This window comes from Falco cherrug, chromosome 4, assembly GCF_023634085.1.
Source record: "Falco cherrug isolate bFalChe1 chromosome 4, bFalChe1.pri, whole genome shotgun sequence".
NCBI classification, from domain to species: Eukaryota; Metazoa; Chordata; class Aves; order Falconiformes; family Falconidae; genus Falco; species Falco cherrug.
In genome coordinates this window covers 76,548,582-76,572,855 of record NC_073700.1, presented here as the reverse complement: position 1 = coordinate 76,572,855, position 24,274 = coordinate 76,548,582, and the positions used below count along the sequence as shown (strand labels likewise).

At 35.8% G+C, this 24,274-nt stretch overlaps 1 protein-coding gene across 3 annotated transcripts in view; it reads right to left on the bottom strand.

Moving 5' to 3' along the window:
- VPS50 (VPS50 subunit of EARP/GARPII complex) overlaps nucleotides 1-24,274 on the bottom strand; it is a 93,391-nt gene that overhangs the window by 52,151 nt on the left and 16,966 nt on the right. For all 3 annotated transcript variants that reach the window (XM_055707959.1, XM_055707955.1, XM_055707958.1), the window contains exons 6-13: nucleotides 22,481-22,551; nucleotides 21,952-22,069; nucleotides 21,829-21,864; nucleotides 19,248-19,330; nucleotides 14,201-14,243; nucleotides 11,110-11,208; nucleotides 9,405-9,545; nucleotides 4,704-4,839 (exon numbers count right to left, since the gene is read on the bottom strand). In XM_055707959.1, coding sequence (XP_055563934.1) covers nucleotides 4,704-4,839; nucleotides 9,405-9,545; nucleotides 11,110-11,208; nucleotides 14,201-14,243; nucleotides 19,248-19,330; nucleotides 21,829-21,864; nucleotides 21,952-22,069; nucleotides 22,481-22,551 — 727 coding nt within the window. The remainder of the gene's footprint in view (nucleotides 1-4,703; nucleotides 4,840-9,404; nucleotides 9,546-11,109; nucleotides 11,209-14,200; nucleotides 14,244-19,247; nucleotides 19,331-21,828; nucleotides 21,865-21,951; nucleotides 22,070-22,480; nucleotides 22,552-24,274) is intronic.

Here is a 24,274-nt window from a genome sequence, read left to right as displayed (position 1 = left end):
TTCAAAACTATGTTCAACTCTTTCCTGTTTAAAGTCATTGAGACTGCTTTTGCAGGTTGACTGAGAATTTACCCTTATTACTCAAAATGAGAAGATAAAAGGCTGCTTGATGTGAGAACAGGACTCAAACACAATTCCATAGTATATCTACTGTTGCAGGGCACTCAAAGAAAATTTTCTTTATGAAAGAAAAATCATAAAATAAGTATTTGCCACTGTATACGTAAATTTTAAATTAGTAACTATACCTAAATATTCTCCTCTTCTGAAAGCAGTAACTCTGACAAGTGCATTTTCAAAAGTGATTTATCATGGAAGATTAAACAAAATATAAACAGAAAGAATAACCCAACTAGAGAAACTCTAAGCAGATTTATCCTTTCTCTGACTATATGAGTAAACAAAACCAGCTATCTTAGTCACAACACGCTCCTCAGAAGTTTCTACAACTCTTCTATGCTTCTGCAGAGGTAAGCCAAGCCTAAACCAGTCAGTACCTTTGACCTGTTCTCAAGAGTAAGACCATAGTCCTTGTCCTCACAAACTGCCATCTATGAAGGATTGGTTAGACAGAGTCATATAGATGCTATTGTTCAATAAAAATCCATGCAATATACCCTCCGGCAATCTCCTAGTGCTCCCAGTTTATGGCCAGTCATGCTAAGACTGTTTCCAGTCTTTTAATGGACTGTACTGCAGCTAATTTCGCACATGCAAACATATGAATTTAGGATAATTTGCTTGAAAATCAAGGATTGGACAAAGGTCCACAAGCATTTACACTTCTTGCTTTGAAGAATTTGGAACAAGTAGCAGAATACATAAATATTCATGATTTCACATAAAAATAAGAATTAGAAGCATCCAGGAGTTATTCTTCTAGATGCTTGATTTAAATACAGCAATTTTCAGGTTTCTCATTATTTCTCAAAAATTTGTAAAGGCAGCCTTCATTCATAAGAAGAGGTTTTTGTTTAATTCTTACTAGGCAGAGAAGGAAAAAAAGAAAGAAATCAATCATATCACTGTCTTCTAGCTTCATTTTTTGAATACCAAGCAGGTCTTGCACAGAATTTACGCAATATGATAAATGGAATTTTTTAGAAATTAAAATTGTTGGAATTAAATTTACATCTTAAATAATCTTATCCTTGCTTTTCGGTGAATCTATTACAGTTATTACAGTGTTACTAACTTTTACTGTTAGGACTACACTTGTGAAATCAGGAGTTTAAATGCTATAGTGCTCATTTTATGGCTCAGTTTCAGTTTTTCTGTTAAACTAGTGTCTTGGGAGTACATGTGAATTACATCAGTGTCACAGTAAACTTTATCATATATTAAAATCCAGCTGAACCAGACAGTGTCTTGCACAAAACAATGCAAGTTCAAAGTTCGCTTTGCTTTGAGCAGGGAAGACAAAACGACCTGCACAGGTCCCCTTAAATCTCATTTTTTGATTCTATACTACAAACACAAACAAAGCTTTGACCATGACCAACACTGCAATGGAAAGTTTTTCAGTAAGCAGTTTAATTCCAGGAATTAAAACCTTTATCACAGCACTTTGCTGTTTCCTATGCTAACAACAAAATCACAGAATAAGTAGCAGTTCATTAAATGTGACATAGAACTCCTTTCATGCTATGAAGTTGATACTTATAGCTCGCTAATTTTCAGTATGATTGAACAAGTCGTACATATGAACACTTAATTCTATCTTTCCAAAAGCACATTAGGGCAATTACTTAAGTGTTGTTATTGATAATTTATAAAACTATCAATATAATGTATTTCACCATGATTTACTGCTACTCTGTTATAACACTTCAGTAACCTATACCTCAGTAGTTCCTATTTCATGAAAGGTACTAAAGTAAGTCTTATGCTTTAAAAAATTTTAGGATTGTTTTTATCTAGAGATAATTATCTATTTGCATGTAGTTTATTCAAAATAAGCGGTGTATGTGTGTGTGTAATTAATTTTTTTTAAAAGTAATCCCCAAACACCAGTCCACTATAACTGAAAGAACAACTGCAAATTCTGAATTCAGTTCGGGGGCGGGGGGGGGGGGGGCGGGAAGCCTCAATCTCCAAGAGTCTCTCCTATAAACATTATAAACAAACAAACAACAAAATCCTGTTGTGAAAGCATTTCCTATTCCATTTTGCTCTTCAATCTCAAACTAGGCTAATGTTCAGAACATAAATAAGCAGAACATTTAACAGTATAAAGCAGACACACCTCTCAGAAATGCAGGACAATTATTTACAAGCTATGTAAAGTACATTTTAACATCTGTAACAGGCATTAATAATCACAATTACGTGACATACAATCTAGACGAAGTGCAGACTCCTACCCATAATCCATGTAGGACTTTTACTCTTTTGGATAAGCTTCGCTATTAAAACAGAAAGAGCTATATCTTCTAAATCCAGCTTCTCACTTCTACAGCTGCATTTGTGCCCTCAGATCAGAGTCCCTTGACCTAGTTAAGGTACTTCATAAGACTGCTGACATTAACCGGCACAATGAGAGAAAAATACTGGGACAGCCTTGTGTTCTCAAAATGATAAAAGCCAGATACATGTACAACAGTTAAGACCGCTCCTTTTACTGTTCCAGTCTGTGGGGTTTAATTGAGGGCACAATTTCAGCATTATCTCCTGAACTGCCTCCATGATTCCTTCTGACATACCCACCAATTCTACAGGAATTTCACTCTTTGGCTTTAGCACATATCACAGCTATTAAATCATTAAACACCGAATGAGACTTCCATGCATAGGTTTAATAATTACTACAGCATGAGCCAGACTTTGAGAAAAAGACAGACATTTGGTAAATATTTATAGTCCCTCTGATATCAAATTATACTTGTGAAATTCCCTTTTGTGTGCTTTATCGCTGCTTAGGTATTTTAAAAAGTGATTCAGTAGCTTAAATATATTTTAGTTGTGTACACTACAGCTAAGCCACGTCTCCATAAACTTAAACACTGACTGACAGAAGATTTAGTGGATTAGTAGTAAACATACCAAAACACTCTGGCACGTATTTAAAAAGTAATGCATTTAAAAACACTCATGTGACTGAATATACCACTTTATTAGGTTTAATGGCTCCTTTAGAAAGTTTTGCAGTGCAAATTATTTCTTTCTTTAGAATATCACAAGTAAACATGCTAAGGGGAACTATTTTTAAAATTACATCTGGAGCTGAGCAAGCAGTCTACTGTGATAATGCTTCCATGCAATAAACTCATTATGATACCTGCTTCATTTTACACATGCAAACATCACAACAAAATGAAAACAAAAGAAGGAAATGTAATTATCTGAAGTTATTTTATATGTAAAAATAAATATTATTAAGAACGGGCAATTCACTCAAAACTTCAGAATCTTTCTTCACACAGTGCATCTCAAAATTAAATATTTGAACACTTAATTTTAATTCAAATATACTTATAAAAACTCTCATCTGAAATAACTGTTTCAACAAATCCACATTTTTCTAATCTTTTTTTTAAGATTCCACACAAAATGGGAAGGACACTCTGAAGAAAGTATTTTCATTATTTTTTTTAATTTAAAGTAGTAAGACAATGGTAATTATCATAAATTTCATTCTTTTTAAGACTTAAAATCTATAATATATCTGATGTTTGAAAGAAATGTTGGATTTCAAATAAAGTGTAGGAAGCACAGTGTTCCAAGATGTGTTATTTACTTCTATTTCCAATTTTTTCCCCTTTCTTCTTATAATGTAACATAAAGGTTAGAAGTTTTATGCAAATCAGGCAAGGAGGAATAACTTCTAGCAGCAACCCTACAGCCCTTGTCCCTTGACAGAAGCCTCTTGTTCAGAAAGAAAACAGCAAACCTATCTGATTCAAATGAACAGGAGTTTTGCTGTATCTTAATATTGTAAATTTCACGCTCTGCCAAACACAAGTATCTTGGGTTAGTGAGGAAATAAAGTACGTCTTCAGACATTTTATATTGATTTAGAATATGTCCATCAAAATGTACTTAGGAGGACTCAGACAACAGACAAAGGTTTTGTGCTTCTGTCCTAAAAACACAAACTGGAACAACAATAAATGAAAATCAAAATTGTACCTTAAATGTTTGCCTTTTCCTTTAAGGGTATCAAGAAAAATGTGACTGTATCTTATGATGGAGTCACTAGTGGAGATGACACACAACATTCAGGAAACTGGATTTCCTGAAAATCACGACGACAGATCTACAACAGATTCATTCCCTATTGTTTCAGTCACCTTTCCTAGTACACAACCCAGTATCCCAATCTACTAAACTTAATCTGCAGTGAAAATTTCAACATTGATCAAAAATTCTGAAATTTCACGCTGGTCCTATATTACAAGGAAAAATCCTCAGATTTTGTAGTCATCTACCATAGCTGACTTCCAACCCAGCAATAAGCACTGTTTAAAATAATATCGCTTATATCTGTATTAATGGCACATACACATATTAATTAAAAAATGAACCCTATACTGAAGACTACAAAAATCCAGTGAGTACTTCAAGTCCTTACTGCAGGCTATAAGCAACAATGCTGAAGGCACTGGGTCAAGACCACAGAGGTATTGACACACAAATTAACAGCTTAAGCACAAGAAAAGTTATCTCCAAATATCAGAAGTTTTGTTTCCAGAAGAATTTCTTACCAGAAGACACAGCTGCTGCCTCATCTTGGTCATGATTCTCATGCCACTGCATTGTCCGGTAGTAACTGAGCATGACTTCCCAGAGGGCTTTGCAAAGATCAGCAAGGCATGGAATGTAGCTGTCTGATGTAATATGCTACAGAAAAACAAAATCATATTGTGAAACTTAACAATCGTGTTCATTTTTTGCAGAGGCAAAACAAACCATACAAAAATATCCATGTTCATACTGCTGAGGTGCCTGACATCCATCAGTTTCCTTTTCAAAAGTATTTGAGAGCCGACAGATGCCTGACTTTAGTCAACTAATCAAACACTGTCTAGAAGTGCAAAGGTCATTTGTAAATGCCCCCGCCCACCAATTGGCCCATATGTTATCCAGCTTTTACATTTATGGAACAGCAAGGCAGGCACAGAAGTCAAGCCATACAGTCTAACAGTCAGTACATCTCACTTAAAGAGGGATGCAGCCACCCCTGTGACATGCAGACACTGTGTCAGTTCAATGATAGAGATACTTGTCCTTCAGCAGCACATAGAAACAGTCCTGGCTGGTGCCCCATTGGATTGAATGCTGTATAAAGAAGCAGTTTAAAAACAAACAAACCAACTTAGATGGCAGCTGTCCTACCACCCCAATCCACCCTGCTCCAAAGAGCCAATTGTGATTTTAAATATTCATTAGGTGAAGAATACCAATTTTATCAGAGAGATAGATATCCAGTAGAAATATCTAAGATGAGACTGTCAGGTAAAGGGATGAACTCGAGAAGGGGTCTTGATTGGTAAAGAAAAGACTAAAATATACTGCTTCTCTGAGTGGCCATGGCAAGTCACCCCTATCTCACTTGCTGTGAAGAAGTACAGTCTCACAGCTTACAAACAAGGGCAAAGTCCAGCTGCACAAATGTGATTTCAATTCCATTATTATTTAAACATTCTCAGAGAAGTCTGAAAATTAATTCTTCAAACTTACAATGTTGTAGACAACAGTTTAAACTTTCTCATTGCTGCTTCAGTGTCCACAGTTGACTTCCACAAGGCTAATTAGCTTTTACCATGTGGGTACTGCCTACTAACCCAAAAATGCATATGCATGACGATTCAAAAGTTTTGGCATTACAGTTACAACAAAACTTTTCAAAAATAGTAACAGCTCCTGCAACAGTGATGTCAACATAACTACCAAAATAATAACCAGGGACTCTACATAGAGCAAACCCTTTACCAAAGCAATTAATTCCCTCTGAACTTCACCCTCATCCATCGATGTAACTGTGGCTTTCTAAACCCTGAGTGTCCTTCCTGAGCAATGAACTGCAACAAAACTTTTATCAGCTTGAGTATTATATTTGTCAGAGAATAAACATTAGACTGGATAGATTTTTTCACAAATACAGATGCATCACTTACACCCCTCCTATTTTTCAACTTTCAGGTAAAAAAAAAATATATATATAAACTCCCTACCTTTATTTTCTACTTAATCATGTTCACTTGCTTCCTAAGCTTAAATAATGTTCCTGGCAGTAGCACATAATGCCCAAGCCATATTCTCCTATACTCTGCTTATGAGGAAGGACTCACAAAAACTGTTCTTCAGCAATAGATGTCACTAGCAAAAGTACCTGGAGGCCTCATATTAATCGTTATGTCTTTCTGGTTTGTTTGGGCTTTTTTAAATGAATGTTTTGATTCTGTTCCCTATCAAACCAGAGATGCCTCAAGGATATAAATTAGGCATCCTGGACACATAAACATCAAAAAAAGAGAAAGTCAACTTCTTGGTGCATAAAAAAAAGTAACAACACTTTTTTTTTTTTCTAAAACATCCTTTAGTTGAAGTGTTGACATACATTAGTGACTGCATTATTGAAACACTTTAATCTCAGATACTACAGACCTTTGCTAACAATGGAACAAAATAGAGTAATAAGTTTATCATTTAAACAATAAGTTGTGATGCCATTTCAACAACTGTTTCACAATTTTCTCTGCCAAGTCACCAGGCAAGGTTACTTGTACTGTATTTCAGGGCTTTTAGTAGCTATAAAATCTAAACTTTGGCTGTGCAGATCACTATACTTGGAAGACATACTGGTTTCCAGGTGGCCAGGAAGATAGGATCACTTACTAAATACCAAGATAATTCCATTTAGGCTAAGGAAATAAACAACTGAATTTCTTTGAACTTATGCTAGAATAGAAAAAAATCAAAACTTGATGATTAAGCAGCTGAACTCTCCCCTGCTCCAGTAGTATTTAAGAGGAGAAAGGATGTAAGAGTTACAGCATGGCTTATTGCTATGAAAATAAATGCTGAACAAGGGAACAGTGACTCAGAGTGCACAGGCACAGAATTTACATATATGCCTAAGACTTACTGAAAACAATACCACTTTTTTAAAAACCCACATCATCATAAAATCCAGTATCTTTTCCAGAAAACAAACAAAAAAATCAAAACAAAATAACACTATAGTGCCCTACTACCCATATAAGTGGAAATGAGCTAAAAGAATTCATTTAGAAAGATTTTTAGAAACACACAACAAGAAATGTGCCCCAAAAGGAAAGCTAATTTCATATAACTTCCATTGTTTAACTAGAGCAAGTACTCCGTAAGTACTCATACATTAAGAGCTTCCTGGCTTAACAGTGTAGACAGACTGAAGAGGGTTCTCACTGGAACTAGACACAGAGAAAGAAGGCTCGTATTTTAGTCTTAAACAATTTATTCCCTGACAACTGAACACAAGAGATGAAAATCTCTTGGTATTTTTTCCACAGGAAGGTAGAAATGGAATTGCTATGATAATCCAGCTTATTCAGTGCTCTGATTTCACAACTGCACTGCAACAGGTAACAACAAACACTGAACAGCCTGGTTTGTAACAAGAGACCAAAATTTCCCTTCTGCAGCCTGTCCGTAAACACCTAACTGTTACTAAGAAAGTAATGAAAAATGAAAAACATCAGTAAATTACAGCAGTATTCATAGTACATTACAGTCACAAAGTTTGAGTACCTCCCTTTATACAGACTGACAGATTCACATAACTAAGAAGCATCTCATGAGAGTTTTGCAGAAGGAAAACCAAACAGAAATGATGAGGTAATTATTTTGCAACCATGCAAAGCCACTCTCTCTTTGTGTTACAAAATGCGGTATTTCCAGTGATCTGAAAGATCCTGCTGCACTGTAAAGGGTAAGGATCAACACCAGCACACAACTGCACTTTAGAAGATGTCAGAGGGAGCAGTAGTAGTTTGTGGGTGTAAATAAATGGGCTTCGTATCATAAACACTAGCACAGAATGAGAAATGAACTGAAGAGCATACAGGATTATAAAGCTCAGAAAAGTGCATTAGAAACTAAGAAGTGAAAACAAAACCACCCTCTGAAGACTTAAATCAGAAATATGATAGGGTTGCAGTCCAGGGAACAGAAATTAGGGTTTACTGGCTTTCTTCAACTAGAATCCATTTCAGTGAAGTACAAAAACCACCCATCTGGAACCTTACTCATTCTGTTCATTAATACTTCTGTCAATTTCTCCCAATAAATTAATTTGCCATAATCTACTTTCACTCATATGAAGGCTCTTATTTTACGTAAACCTTTTAAGTCAAAGGGGCACTTCCTTCAAATGAAAAGGTTTTCAAAGCAGATGTGTTGTTTACTAGTTGAAGCTACACAATCCCAAGAGATTTGAGAAGTGAAAGAGCAGAAAATGGATCAGAATATGAACTTTAATCTCCTTGTCACTATACTTTGATTTCATCGATTGCAACTGATAGGGTGTGTCCTTGAGTTGATGAAGTATGTTGCGGGCTTAGCCTGTGACTGAAACAAACATTCTGATGAACATTCAAGATAAAAACATAATTTCAAGTTTTAAATCAATGTTAGAACCACCTAAAATATCTCACACTCTTCCTCCCCACCGCCAAAGTTTTACAAAAAATTTTGGGTGCAACAGTAAATTACAAGTGAAAGAATTAAAAAGAGTGAACTAAAAATACTACTCAGAATACAGTAATTAATTCTAATTTTTAAATTATACATTTGTAAAAAATTAAACAAAATATATACATGCAAGAAACTGAATCTAAGATTTATACCAGAGGAAAATACATGGTTATTCCCAGTCCATGATCTGCCCATCATCAGGCTTTTGCATCTCAATATTACAGCTACAGCTGCCCCTTATCTTGAGACCAAAAGCGCACTGAATCTGACACAAAGTTAGGAGTAATGGGAAGACTCCAATTAAGTTAGTATCTTTACAAGAATCCTTATTGAAATGCAGTAGTAGATAAGGTGAATACTACTTAAATGCACTGGAATGAAGTTCAATGAAAGCTAATAGTGATTCCAGTAACTAGCGTATTATACTGACAACGTGGGAGTTTTGAAATGTTGGTCTCCTGGTTTTATCCTACAATTTCCTTCTTTACATGTATTTAGATTATTTAGATGATCTGTACACTAACTCCAAAGTACTAAGAATTGGCACAATTAAAATCAGCACCAAGTTGTGAATAACTAATCTCTCAATTAGCCTATGAGTTGTATTAAGAAACTATAGTAGCTGCAGGGTTATTTTAATAACTGAGTCCCTACTTAGATAAGGTACACTTATAACCATGGAAAAATTCAGATTAAAAAAAATATACATATATGCAAGAATTACATACTGTGCAGAGGTCTTTGTACTGTAACTTCTGAAACTTGGTGTCTGTGTTTCCTGCACACAGCTCCACATATCCAAGGACTACTTGAAACACAGTGTTGTGAATGGCTTGAGTGAAGTGCATATGTAACTGGTCCATTGCTGTCTGAAAGAACAGGAATAACAAATAGTAAAATTCCATCTGTCACATCACTATCTTTTAATGTAAGTCTTTTTCAGTACTGAACACAGGAGATTGTAAACATGGCCTCCAATCTTCGTTTCAAAAATATCTAACATAAGACTTGGAAATATTACAATGTGGTAATGTTTACAATGGTAAAGAGTTCAAGTATTGCCAGTAAAATCAGTTTCCTTTGCCATTATCCCTCTGTAACCCACCAGGTTTTTGACATCACCACTAGTAAATATTAAATTTACATGTATATATTTAATTATAGAGTTTACTCATTCATTCATTTACTCTCCCAAACACTGATGAACATATCAAAAAGAAATGAGTTGAGATCAGTGCTACTCTTCCTACTGGGAACACTTTCAACTAAAATAATTCCTTTGCAATTAATAAAACTAAAATCACAATTGCAAGGTCTTCAATTCATCCACTTGGCAAACTGAGTTCTTCCTTGAAGAATATAAAGTAGGATTAAGTGTTACAGAAAGGCATGCACATCATATCAATAAATTTCTTACAAAAGCCCTCTTTGCAATAAAAAAAGACGTTTGTTTAACAAAACTTACTTTTTTCCAGAAAAACAAGTATCAATACATGTACTAAACATTAATTACTATATGTCATAATCACACCTGAGTTTCAGGTCAGGCTGCTTCCTGAGTTAGTTATCCCATTGATCCTTTGTTAATAAACTCTACATAACATCAGTCCATTTCAGAAATTGAATTCTCTCACTGTTTCAAGATAACCTAATAACCAGTATACAAGCTATATAAGAATTGGTAAAAAAATTATTTGATATGCCAGAATGAAGTTACCCGATCCTGCACATTTGAAAATGTTCAGTTTCAGTACTTGCTGTTTGACACTTTGCTACTGACAAGGTGAGAACTCAAGCACCCCATAAGAAATGAACAAGCAATTCTGCTTCAACCCTATTGCAAATAAATAACCTTCTGCAGCTAGTCCTAACTTGAATTAGTCAAAGAAAACTGAATGACAATTGAAAATATGAAAAATACTGAAGACATTGAAGGTTCTTGTAATTTCGTTTATTGAGAACAGGTCAAAACGGGAGATACTTCAATAATGATGCAACTGAACTCTTTCCAGGACAGGTTCAAAATATAGACTTCAACAGTAATAAAAAGAAAGTCAAAATTAAGTCACTATCATGAGAACAGAGCAAGCAAAACCACGCAGTAACAAAACCCACTTTTGTTTGGTTCAGATGATCAGAGTGCTGAAGCACCTCTCCTATGAATTCCTTGTTTTGCTTTGCTTGCACACACGGCTTTTGCTTTACTTATTGAACTGTCTTTATCTCAACCCACGAGTTTTCTCACTTCTACTTTTCCAGTTCTCTCCCCCATCACACCAGGGGGGAGTGAGCAAATGGCTCTGTGGGGCTTAGCGGCTGGCCAGGGCTAAACCACGACAGTTAGGAAAATGACTTTCTGTGACAGTACTCAAAGCTTCACGCTGTTACACCACTCACTGTTCATCGAGACTTACTCAGAAGATGAATACTAACCTGTGTTTTTCCAAGCAGCCTGTAAGCCTGCTGAACCTTTGTATAATGACCGATATCAAAATTCTTGCATATTTTGGAGAGTGCTACGTCCAATTGTTCCTATATAAATTAAGGGGAGGGAAAACGCGTTAAGCACTAAATAAAACCAGGCCAAGTAATGCATTATTTCAACAACACCAAGTGAGGAAAACATGTTTATTTAAAAAAATCAGATAAATATGCTTGTAAAATAGCCAAGACTGTACATTACCTGTCTATTCTGAGGTATTCAAATGTATCTTCTCACAGACTAAAGTACTTCAGTCTGAAATTTCTGTCAGCCAAACAGTGCCACCATTTCCAAGAACAAGCACAGTAAAAAATGTACTACTTTCCTGAAGTTAAATTCAAAGTGATGTTTACTTTGAGAAGGTCTAGCACCCCACTATGGGAGAGCTGTGATTTCTAATTTGGTCTACTTCCACTCCTAAAAAAAACCTAGAACTGGGGAAAAAATTATGAAAATACTCCACAGGTGTTTCAGCTCAAGCAATTCAATTATAAACTTCTTAACCCTCCTGCCATCTGTTAAATGGAATCAACATTGTCTGACTTAAAAGTTCATTGTGAAATAAGTAATTTAGAGAGTACTATACTAGCACAATGATCAGTACAATCGGAGAAAAATAAAAAGAAAGCACACACACACACACACAATTACTAGTTCTGCCGTGTGTTCTGCCATGTTTGAGCATACTGAACAGCTCTGCAATAAATGAAGTTCATCTATTATGTGCATTGAATAAAAAAACTAGAATAGGATGAAATACTTAACAATTAACTAATAAAGCTTCCAAGAATTTGATCATGCAGTTTAATAACATAATTCTCACTTAGACACTGTAATATTTTCAGAGATACACAGTCTAACTCTAGTTACTTTTAGTGAAAAATGCAAGAAAAGAAAACATGAAATCAGTACCATACGATATCATACACAGCTAGCAGATACTTTCCTCTCCTTGCTAGTCACTAAACCACAGGAGATGGTTGTTTAGCACCTAAGTACTTTTAATTACTCACTCCACTGGAAAATTTTCATTCATTACTTCATTAGCCACAAAATACTTACGGATTTTAATCCTAGATATTTGGGGGGGTGAGGGGTGGGGGTGGTGTTGCTGTTGGGTCTGCGTGTGTGTGGTGGGTAGATGTTTTATTTTGTTGGGGGTTTTAAGCAGATTAATATTTTCTTTAAGCACAAAAAGGGAGACTGGAATATAATCAAAATCTGCATTTTTTCCTAAGCAAAATGGTAAAAGGACAAGTAACCTAAAGATTCAGAACTTCTTTAAAAGGTTACTCAGCAATTTTAATTCCAGCCATATACCAATTTAAAATATTTTTTCCTTCTTTTATCTCATGCAGAACTGCTGTATAAAGACAGAAACAGATATATCAAACTGCCCATGAACAGAGCTCTTAAACACAGAGCACTTCAATCTTTTCTCTGCATTTTTCAATGGTTCCTTCTGCTATAGCCACCTTGCATTTTATTTGTAACATAGTATAAAAAAGCGATGTTAAAACCTAAATTACAAGAAAGAAGAAAAAAACACAGGACAAAGGAAGGGACATAAGCAGAAGCACTCAACTATTGAGAAAACTCATTAAAATATTTATTAGCAGAGTAAGATTCTGTATTAATTAGAGCACGTATTTCACGGGAACAATCTATGAAGCCCAGGATGACTTACACTTCTTCCAGTGGAAAATAAGATACTTTCACAGGAGGAAAATAAGATATTTCTGTAAATTCACAAGCAATAAATAAAACCCTTGAATATGATTATTTAGCTAGCTGTGAATTGCTTTCACCAACCAACATGGCACATTTTACCAGATTTTCGTATGAGTAGAATTTGTTCTGCAAAGTTGTTACTGGAAAGAGGTAAAGATGAATGTCTCCTTTTAAGGAGCACCAATGTTCACTCACAAGGAAAAAATGGCAAGTAAATGAAAGCAATAGGAATACAAGATGAATGATGGGGGGGTGGAGGGAGACAGAGAGAAGGAGGAGTTTAACGACTGGCCTATGTGAGAACGAGAAGAAAACAGTCATTTCATTAGCTCTTTTGAACCGGACGTGCTCTGAATATACCACATATCAGTGAAAGGGGGCATGGGGGGTTGCAAGAAAGTGAAAGTACAAATGCATAAATGAAGGAAATTTAACAAAGTTAAACAATTAAGGGAATTAAATAACAAGGTAGTGTAATACTTGCACTAACCTGACTTTCTAAAGAACATGACCAGAGACATAGAGAGCTGCTGGGACAGCAAGTTCAGTTTGCAGCTATGCATTACATGTCTAGGCATAACATGCACTACATATACATTATACATATCTACACTACTAGACTTCTTAGAAAAAGTTTGCCAAGTTCCAGCTCAAAATTGCCTAGTAATTTAGTTAAAAAGAATTCCTACTGTTCATGAACTTTTTTTTGCCACCAGTTCCCAGCAAGACATTTACCACTTTACATTCTTTGCAATACTATCTACCAGCTTAAACTGATCTTAGCTGCATCTTTCCCAGCTACTCAAGTCTTACTTCCTACGGCTTACTACTGGCCCTATTCAGCAGTTTCCAGTTTGCGGACCTCAAATTTCCAGTGACACTGTGATCTCTTGTGTAGCTTACCCAAACCTACTGGCATGCTGCTAATTTACTTTTTCACAACTGTCTAGGAGCAGTCTAAAAAATTCACAGCAGATCATGGATTAAAAACCACCATGTGTCTTTATCATACAGGGAGCATACCTTTGCTCCAGTACGTCAAATGTTTTGTGCCTATTTTATTTGACTGCTCTACCACTTGAAGTGAGCAAAACTTGTGAGCTGGGCTCATAAGTTTGTTAACATATTACAAGTGTTTAGGTTGACTGCAGCACAAAAATCTGCATGAATAGCAATGACAATAGCATTCCAAAGATAGTATTTGAAAGAAATATACATATTCTGTAATTGCTAATAACATTACATTAGAAAGCTCTAGTACCTAGAGGTTAAATATTGACATATACTAAACATCAACATATTAATTCTTACCTCTATTTGTTCCAAGGTGTCTTGCAGTTTTGAATTCAACTCACTATTAATGAAAGAAAAAAAATGTTTAAAATAAAACTACTGATCATACTAACATTTCACACCAAGTTTCTTGTTTCCAAAAAAACACAGTTGCCTGCTACTGAATGACAAGATGGTAATTTATCTTAAATCATTAACCTGCTGTGTCAGACTAGGATCACCGCGCTACTGTTACTAGCTTAGTAGTAAGAAAGGCTCACACTGCAGGCATTTGCAGTATTCCTAACACCTCAAATTAAAATATATGTTGCAGCAGTACATTATCCTGGGTTTATAACGCAACAGTGTTAAGAGAGCCCAGACAATATCCCATCCTGCTAGGATTTAGCCAAGTATTCAAAGGTATTCCCAAGCAACTGGCATTCTAAATGTTTTTCTTTGGCACTGTGATCTACAGAAGAACATACCCAGAAAGGTCAGGGCTGTCAAGCCTTTGCAAACTATGGTAAAGTAACTTTTATTTGTTGCTCGGGAGCCCCTTATAGAAACACCATAGGAAAAAAGAACTTAAGCCTACAAAACCTTTGGAAACTCTTTCCAAGACCATAATTATACTTCTCTGAGCTATATTTTGTATAGAAAGATAAAAAAAAAAATAGTTACCATAAGGGAAACTATTTAGGACAAAAAAGGCAAAACTACTCCTTTCCAATGCTCAGCTTTAAAAATTTCAGAACACCAGCCAGAAAAATAAGACACAAAATATGACTACTATCTTTTTGTTTGGAAGGGTTGAAGCAACTAAGAAATAGGCAGGATATTCTCTTCAAGCATGGAAAGCACAGAGTTTTCATGGAATAATCACCATACCTGATTTTAGACAACTTCTGTGCTCTGAGTCTTCTCCTAAGGGGCCTACATTAACTATCAAAAGATAGGTTAGCTTCCCTACCTAGTTCTCTCCACTTAAATGATACACTTACCACTCCTCCTTTTTTGGTTCTGTTAGATAACCCGGATACAACACCCTCCAAAGAAAGGTTTAAATAGAAAAAACTGCATCAGAAAGAGCTGGCATTAAACACTAATCAAGTAGCCGGTATTTCTTTATTGCTTCTCCACATGCAACAAGCCTTCAAACAAAAAATCCTCCATAACCATTTTACATTATTACATGTCCTGCTGGAGTTTATAAGCATTTCCTGTTACTCCAGTTCTTTTAGCTATCAAGACATTACAGTAAGAACCTTGCTCCTTCTTTCCACCTTTAGAACTAGGTACAGCATAGCCCATCACCCTCTGTGTATAACCATAGTTAGATTTACATATGGAAATTAACTGGTCTAATATATAGAAGCTGCTGACATTAGCAAAAAAACGATGCAACGCACAGGTAAGTGTCTGCACAGACCGAACAAATTAAGTAATTGTACCACTGTAAGTCCTATGAAAATTCAAAGCCCCTAATGGTAGCATGTGCCATATAAACAGAAGACTATGATTCCTTTCAAACAAATGTCACGAACATGCTGTTGCTAATCTAGCATTTCTTTACCGTTTCTAATCAAATTTAAAAATTATTTTTCACCTTAGTCGGGCAATTTACATGCTCACATGCATAAAGAACTTGCTCAACTACTGCAATGTAGGGCTGATAAACTTCCTAGGCTCAAGAGATCTTTTCTGGATTACTGCAGGTCATTACATTTGACCAATTTCATCTGTATACCAGCACAGATTCTCATGAAAACTAGTTCTTTGTTTCCACTATGCTTAATGCCAGGCACATCTCAGCTTGCAATCACCTGCTGACATAGGAGGCATGGGCAGCTCAGGGACCTGAGCCCTCATGTCACAATTCCCCGCAAATACCCCAAGATCAGGGCCATTCCTAAACAGCGTACATTTCTTTAGGTTTGGGACAGAAGGATGGGGAAGAATTCAAAAGATCTTGTTCCATATTGAACACAACCAAGGTAAAATTGTCACATGTTTCTTATCCCTACTATTTAGCTTAAGTCCTGTGACAGCACTGTCTACCCCTTCAAGCGAGGGCTCAAGCACCAATACAGACATTCATGGTTTATTTATTCAAACAAACTATGATATATGGAGGTGTTTGCAAGGATATAGTCTACATTTATGTTAATTTAGGAAAAGAAGGTGCAATCACAAAATTTCATAAGAAAAGTAACTTTGTCCAAGTATTGAAGTGAAAATGTAGAAATGCAGTGTCCAGATAAATCTGTATGCATGTTCTAAGCCAGAATTATAAAGGTAGTGCTTGGACATAATGGCTACATGATGATTATGAAAGCCCATTTACCATAATTGAGAATTTAATTGAAGGCATCCATTTCATTCATAAAAAACTTATTAGAAGGGGTTAGGGCTTTTTTGCATCCCCATCCATACAAATCGAAAGTAGCACATTCTCAGAAGGCACTTCACTGCAACATAACAAAAGTAACGTTTCAACCGAAATGCAAAAGACAAGAGCCATCTTATTATCTGACACTACATTTTGCTACGGGTTTTTCAAGCAAGTCTACTCACATCAGAACCGATCAACAAGCAGAAGGCACAAGACTTTGATTTGTATTTTTTAAACAAAAACGAATCACATAATGCAAGCATTCCCTAGGAAGAAGACAATGGAGAACAAAACCAATAGACATCCAGCCTATTATTTCAAAGAAGAACGTGCAGCCACTCTTAAAATCAAAGAAGTCTTAGCAGGGAAGCTGAAGTTCTTGCCTCTTCAGATTACGTATACACTAAAATAAAATAAAAAAATTATATGGTTCATAGGAAGGTTTAAATCCCCTGCTGGTTAAGAGCTACACCCAATTCCTACCACCATCTAGCAAGAAAAATATGAAGAATGATTGTACAAAGGCAGGCACTGATTCTTGTCATGTGGACAGCAGACAAAGGGATACTGCAAAAATTTCATGGTAGGATACAGAAGTGATGCCTCATATAAGCACGTTAAAAATGCCAGCACATGTCTTTTCCTTTACTAGCCGTTTCTTACCACACTCCTGAATAAAAATGCAAAATACCTATTTATTCATTTAGCCCAACTCCCTGGTAGTAAGACGTTATTCCATACAATACACATTCTGTCAGACTTATGCTAGTAAAACAGTACACAGAGACTGAAACGTATGCACTGGGGCTGGGATTTGCAGCTAAAATGTCCTTCTGCCCTCACAATGCAAACAAAAACAAGCTCAAAAAACTCCCTCAGGATAAAGAAGCAGTGCTGATTTTTCCTGTCATCCTTTCTTCCAAGAAAACTGTCTTCTCAGATGCAAGGGTATCCATTTGACTGCAACAACAAAGTAAATTTTCACAGCTGTTTGTCACATATCTTGTCAGTATGCTATCAGATTTTAAAAACTATGACTTTTGCAGTTAAATATTCCAAATGGTGAAAATGTGAACTGCTAGTTTAGTTCCAAATTTTGCTATGCTGGACACAGTGTAGTGGTTTCAGAGTTGATCTCCACAATAAAAGCTTGAAGTGATTCAACACCAAACAGAAACTTCCATATCATTTATACAAAACAGAATTTAAGTCAAAGAAACTGTGTAATTTAAGCTAAATCTTGAAAGAGCAAGGTTTTCCATATGAGCACTGTAAGAGTCTAAGAAAGCAAGCTGCCTTTTCAAGCTGAATAAATGTTGCCAATTTCTCCAAAAGAAAAAAATGCAGGAGATACACAGAATAAATCAGATTAATGTTTGGAAGCACAGAGCATCTGGAAGAGCAATAAATACTAAGGAGAGCTTACTGAACAGTACAGATGAGACACAGATATGGAAGACTGCAAGACCCATCTCTCTACAGAAGGTAAAGTCAAGCAGAGCAAAAGCTGTTCAGGAGTTATCTTGCCTCTCAACAACTAAACTGTCAAGAACTGAGGGAAATAATCATTTTTTCCTCACTCAAACGCAGAACAGTTTTCATTCACTACTATACAAGGAAGGGATTCAAAATTTTAATATATGTAGGCAAATGTTGGCAGCGCAGTCAATTTATAGACACACACAAGTTTTCTGGAACTAAAAAGAAAGCAAAATGCAGCTTTGGAATCTGACTTCAGAATAGAGGGGGGCTTACTGCCAGGTATAATTTCTAACTTCGTACACTTTTTTGGTGCATCTTCAGATCCTGAGACAATTGTACCTCAAAAGCAGATTCTAAACTGAAATCAAGGATTATGGCTAATTACTCTGAAGTTGCAACAAAGCGTACATTTAGAGGACAGAGGGAGGCAAAGCATGTGTTTTCATAGATTTTGGCCCCTCTAAGTCAGAAAGAGATCTGAAAGGAGATCAAACAATGTCAGAAATTTACCCACAGATTAAAAATTATAATTAAAAAGAAAATCTAATTAATCTAATGATCTTTTTAGTGGATAAAACATCAAAATTCACTTCATTTTACTCCATTATTGTCATATTTATTACAACCTTGAACTTAATATTTACCCAATTCTAAAAACCAATGGAAACATCAAGTCCTTCTAAGCTAGGAACTACAGATACTCAGTTCTGAATTTAATTCCAGTTCTGAATGCAATTTCTCCATGACAGCATGAAGCTCTCTTAACCTGATTCTTGGCAATGACATTAGCAAGTTTTCCTCCACAAGCCATCTTGCTGTAGGTATATTAATTCCAGAATACAAATTTGCTTATTAAAAAATTAGCTCGGGTATCTCTAGGCTGCAGGTTGTAGCACAGTTATAATTCAGACTCAGTTGAAACTTTACCTCCCAACATACTATGACAGTTACAAAACAATGACTTAGTTCAAACATAGATTATATAGTGTTATGATTCTGAAGAATGGTTAGTAGTGGTACAGGGAGAGGGGAAACTATTGAGGATGCTTATGCTTTTATAAATGCCTCAATTTTACTTTTCTAAGTAGAAAACCAAATTTCAAACCAAAAAAAAAGCTGCTTTATGGAATGAGAATTAATGGTCACTGTTTTACACTATTTACAAAAAAAAATTATACAGAAGCTGAAATCTGCAAAATGTCACCTTACCTTATACAACTGTAGTGTTTGAAAGTGCTGGCAGCTTTCTGGCATTCCAAGCACAGCTGAATAGCTCCTGGATAGTCCTCTTCCTTCGGATAAAAAACAATGGAAAGCTGATTTGGCTTTTGAAGCAAACACTGCAACACCCATTTTTGCTTGCACACTTATGTATAAACATTAAGAACAAAATATTTTGCCTCTTACAATACAGTAAAGTTAAAGGAATGAGGATCTATCACAGAACTTAATGTGCAAGTAGTTTAGAATTAGAAACAGACAACATATTATCAATACCCTAAAACACTGTGTATTACATTACCTTATGCAAATGACTTGCTGTTTTGTTTCTGTACGCATTCATACAAAACACATCAGAGTTTTTATTACAAAGCAAGTAACACCTTCCCAGTTAACTTTCTAACCTTTGTTAATACAACATGATCTATTCATGAGCAAGGAAAAAGTAAGTTCAGGCACCGGCAGGCTGTTGCCATTGTTTACAAAACCTAAAAAGGAAGACACTCCAATATTATGCCTAGATAAACACTATTTAATTTGACACATTTTATAGCTAATTAGAAATTAATATGAATAAAACTGGCTCACACAAGGCCCAGGACAAAAAGAGCATACGTCATGGAAATATTGCTCTAACTTATAAGAAGAATATCCAATAGGTAGATAAGTCTATCAGGAAGTACATGAAGACACCAGGACAAAACCAAAACAGAAACATACACGCAAAAATGTAAAACCCCAGGATCTTGCCAACAGAATATGGGCAGTGCCTTGGGTATATCTAATAGAGTACAAAAATAGTTATGAGGCCAGAAAGGTTCTGGGAGGAAGAAAAACCCTCTTTAATAGCTAAGAGCTTCCCTTTTTTGTCCTAATTACATCCATTATATTACATGCTTCAGAGAGCTCAAATGTAAAGCTGTTACTGGAATTTCAAAGTCATTGATCAAAAAGTAAAAACGCAAGGGCAATTTATATTTAGCTATTACCATAAAGGAGTTTCTGAAATGAAATCGGTTTTAACAGAAGCATTCTAATGCAGATCAAGTTTAGCTAAAAACACAAAAAAACCCACATACATTATGCATTAGGTGAAAACAGAACAGTACATTGGTCTAAAATGATTGAAGCATTTACAGCTCTTCGCATTTTTCTCCATTGGAAACCTGGGACTTGCTCCATTAAGTCTAACAGAGCTCAAATCAGAAAGCCTGCCTGCATAACATATATTACTAATATATTCCAGATGTAGCTTACCCCCTGTAAGTTATTATAGCTTCATGTCTAGTCTTTTTTTAATTGGGAACGCAACCCAAATGTTCCTCTGTGAATGGCTACTAAAAGATCTCATACATACTCCCAGCTAACTTCCTGAAGTAAAGACAACACCTTACTGGGAGCAGACACTGAGCGCAGCTCTAAAATTGCACTTATGCAGAAACGGCAGTTGCAGTCCTTAACGTTTACAAATCACTAACAAATTATAATAATCAGATATTAGGGTCTGTGTGTGAATGCCAACACCCACACCTCCACCTCAAGAAAATTCCTACCGGTAGACAGTGAAGAGTTCATTTCCTGTGCACCAAAATACAGCACAGAAATTAAAAGCTAATCACGGTACAGGGCTTACTGAGAGAAGGTAATGTTTATGCAGCCTGTGAATTAATAAGTTCTTGCTTGGTAAAGAGTAAGTAAGTGTGCTGAAACAAGGTGTATTACCTAAGATGGAATTAAACTCAGAGAATCTTAAGAATTACAATTATTAAGACTCAATTTCCAAGTTTAGTAACTAGGGATTATCATAACGACATTCCATCCAGTATTAGCTGTAAATATTCAGCAAACTAGCAAGTCAAAATGGTTACATTACATGATTAGAATATAGCTGTCAATAAAATCCTGAAGCTATCTTTCATACAACTCATCACCTTAAGACAATTCTTGTTTTTGCTCTGTGCAGTATCTACTGCATTTTTAGGCAGTATATATACCGTATCAGTAGAATTTGCAGTGTTATGGCCTGCATGCTGCTGTTTTCTACAACTGACTATTAAAAAGCCAACTCAACAAATAAGGAGAGAAGCTACTATACTTTAAAATAAAATACTAAGTAGGGAGCCCATATATGCATTTGTACAGTAACATACCAGTAGAAGTACTTTATCCAGACTCAGTACATCAACAATAGGCTAAATCTCACCTTTTTTCTTCCAAATATCAAGCTAAGACCAGGAAAGAAATATAACTTGTGGGTAGGGAGGGGAGTCAAGACTCCATAGCACTCTTACTGAACTAACTCAAGCCTCAATGCCCAGATCTTAAGGCAGGATAGAGTCTTTGACAGAAAATACTCTCCTCCCTCACTGCTTCAGCACAGGGGCTATTTACTTTGATTTGAAGTAATTATCACATATTTTTTAAAAGCATAAAAATATAATAATATAATTTCACCACATAAAAACACCCATAGACTGTTTGCGAGAGGAAGCAAAAAAGGGACAAAATTAAGACTGACAGAAGTAGACTTAGAACAGCTTCAAATTATAATAGTCTGGCAGGGACTTACCTCTAACATCTCGCTCAAACGCACATCAGTTCTTTGCTAAAAATAAATAAAAAAAACCACAGTGATAACTACACAGAAATGAAGAAAAATATTTTGTCATTGAACAAACGTAACTGTACATACCAGTGTTTTTATTGTTCTCAGAGACTTTAGCAGTCCAATAAGCAGCTGTCGCTTCCTTTGATTTGCAAGAAGCCCCAAACTAGTTTGTGTGAAGCCTTCCTTTGCTATATTCAGGTGTCTGCAAAAGTTAATGAACATAACCTTTGACAATATGTAAAATAAAACTTAATTCTAATATGTCCATCAAAATACATGCTAGAAAGAGATTGTCAGCATTGTTAGGGTAACCCAGAAATTGAGATGATACCAACAGACTACCATGAAGGTACATTTTCCCTCATGCATAACTGTGGATCAATGGTGTATCTCAAGAGGTTCCTCTTCTAAAGAGAGCTCCCATTTGAAAAAGGGAGAGCTGCAAGACAGAAAGCAGCTGGTATTTGTTTCAGTATCTTTAACTACTATTGCTAATTTCATGTAGCACATAAATAGGAAATATCATCAGCAAGCAAACTTCCTGGGTTTACAGGTTTCTTCTTAAACACCTTTTTCCCTGCTTTCAATCTCTGCCATTGTTTAAACAAGATACCTTCTTCCATTTGTGCAAATAACAGCTGCCAACTGAAGGCCAGTCTGCAAAGATGTAACACGTTCGAGTTCCTACAGAGAGACAACAGGTTAAATAAACATATAAGGTAAAATCCTGCCACATACCAGCAAAGACTAGTGATTAGTGGGTTTCTCTTGAGATGTTATAATGACTTCGTAGAGTTACTTTATATATTATTTGTTTCATCATTTTATATATGCTAAGCACTGGAATGGAACATTAATATAAACTATCTTTTAAAACACAATTCTCTTGAAGAAAGATATTTGAAAACCATTTTCATTGCAGTGGGACCTATACGATTTATATATCATATATGTAGCCTAAGAATCTCTATACCATTAATGTACCACAGCAGAATGATCAAAGCTCCAGAGATAGAAGCACAGGGTTTAATTTGCATTAATATGTCAGAGAGCAGCAAAAAAACCAACCAAACAAAAAAAACCATAAACTCAACACCACCATGTTTCACACAGAATTTTCTTGTTTAGAAGCACTTGAGTTGTAGCAATTTAGTAGATGTCAGTTCATAATGAATGTTAATTGTATTCTGTTGAATTTCAGCTGAAAACTCTTCAGCACAGGTGACCTGAATTTAGTTTGATTTTGACTTCCTGGTACCTAGCATACTCTCAACTCCTTTAAAAAAGTATTTTTTTATATATCTATTAGGATTTCTTTTGTTAGGAACAGCACTGCAGAAAAGTGAACGCTCTCCCCATGCTAAAGGAAAAAAAATAGTATTTTTTTTTAAATACTGCTCATCATTTCAGAACACATCAAGTGTTTTCCATGGGGAGAAGGGAAACTTTAGCTTTGAAAACTAATCTAATTCTATATATATGGCAAGCAAAAACAAGTTTAAAGTTTAGTTCAGTTCAAGATCAGCTCCTGGTCAGTCTTCAAAGATACAAGTAATTCCAACAAATCACTGAGCTGCATCTTTCAGCAAAACCAGTTCCTCCTTTACATTGCCAACATTGCTTTAAAAAAAATGACAGCTTAGTCGCTTATGTGCATAATAACTTAAGAAACCAAATTCAAAGAATACTTTCTTCAGTACCTACTCATACTTTGCAAATGTCAGTGCTATTCAAAAGGCCACTGTTGCCTTTACGATGAGGAAATGCATACAATAAGGAGCGACTCCATCCATTCCAGTCTTGCCTCTTGCAAAGATTCTGTAAAATCTCTCCTTTGAATGTGGCTGGACGGAGAGGCACAGGGACAGAGTGCAGCCTAATGGTCCTAAGAAAGGGCGTCCTCTGTCCAGCATTTAGGGATAATTATATTTTTTTCTCTTTTCAAAAACAACCTCCCATCCATTGCTTGTTCCTAAAACATGCCTTTCCTTCCAAGGAGAAGGAAGAATTATAAATCCCTTGTCTTGTGTCTGTGCCATGCCTCTCTCATCCCACAGTAGTGCCTGTTAGACTTCATACTAGAAACAGGGTGCAAACCATGACTTCCCCTTGCACAGTGGAAACAATGCATCCAGGAGACAAAGAGTCACCTACATTTTTGCTTCTTCTAATGACCTGTTACTGTGATTGGACACTGAACTGCAGCTACCATTACAAAGTACCCACAGCATTTCAGGAGTCAGTGGGAAAGTGAGTCCCATGATGCTCACCAGAAATGTCTCATAAGTCTGCCAACGAGTAACTGTGCAGGCCTGTGCCCCGCAAGTAACATTGAAGGATTAGTGACTTAATCAGGCAAATACGCATTTGAGAAATGTTTTTAAAAGATTCTTATTGGCACGATGGA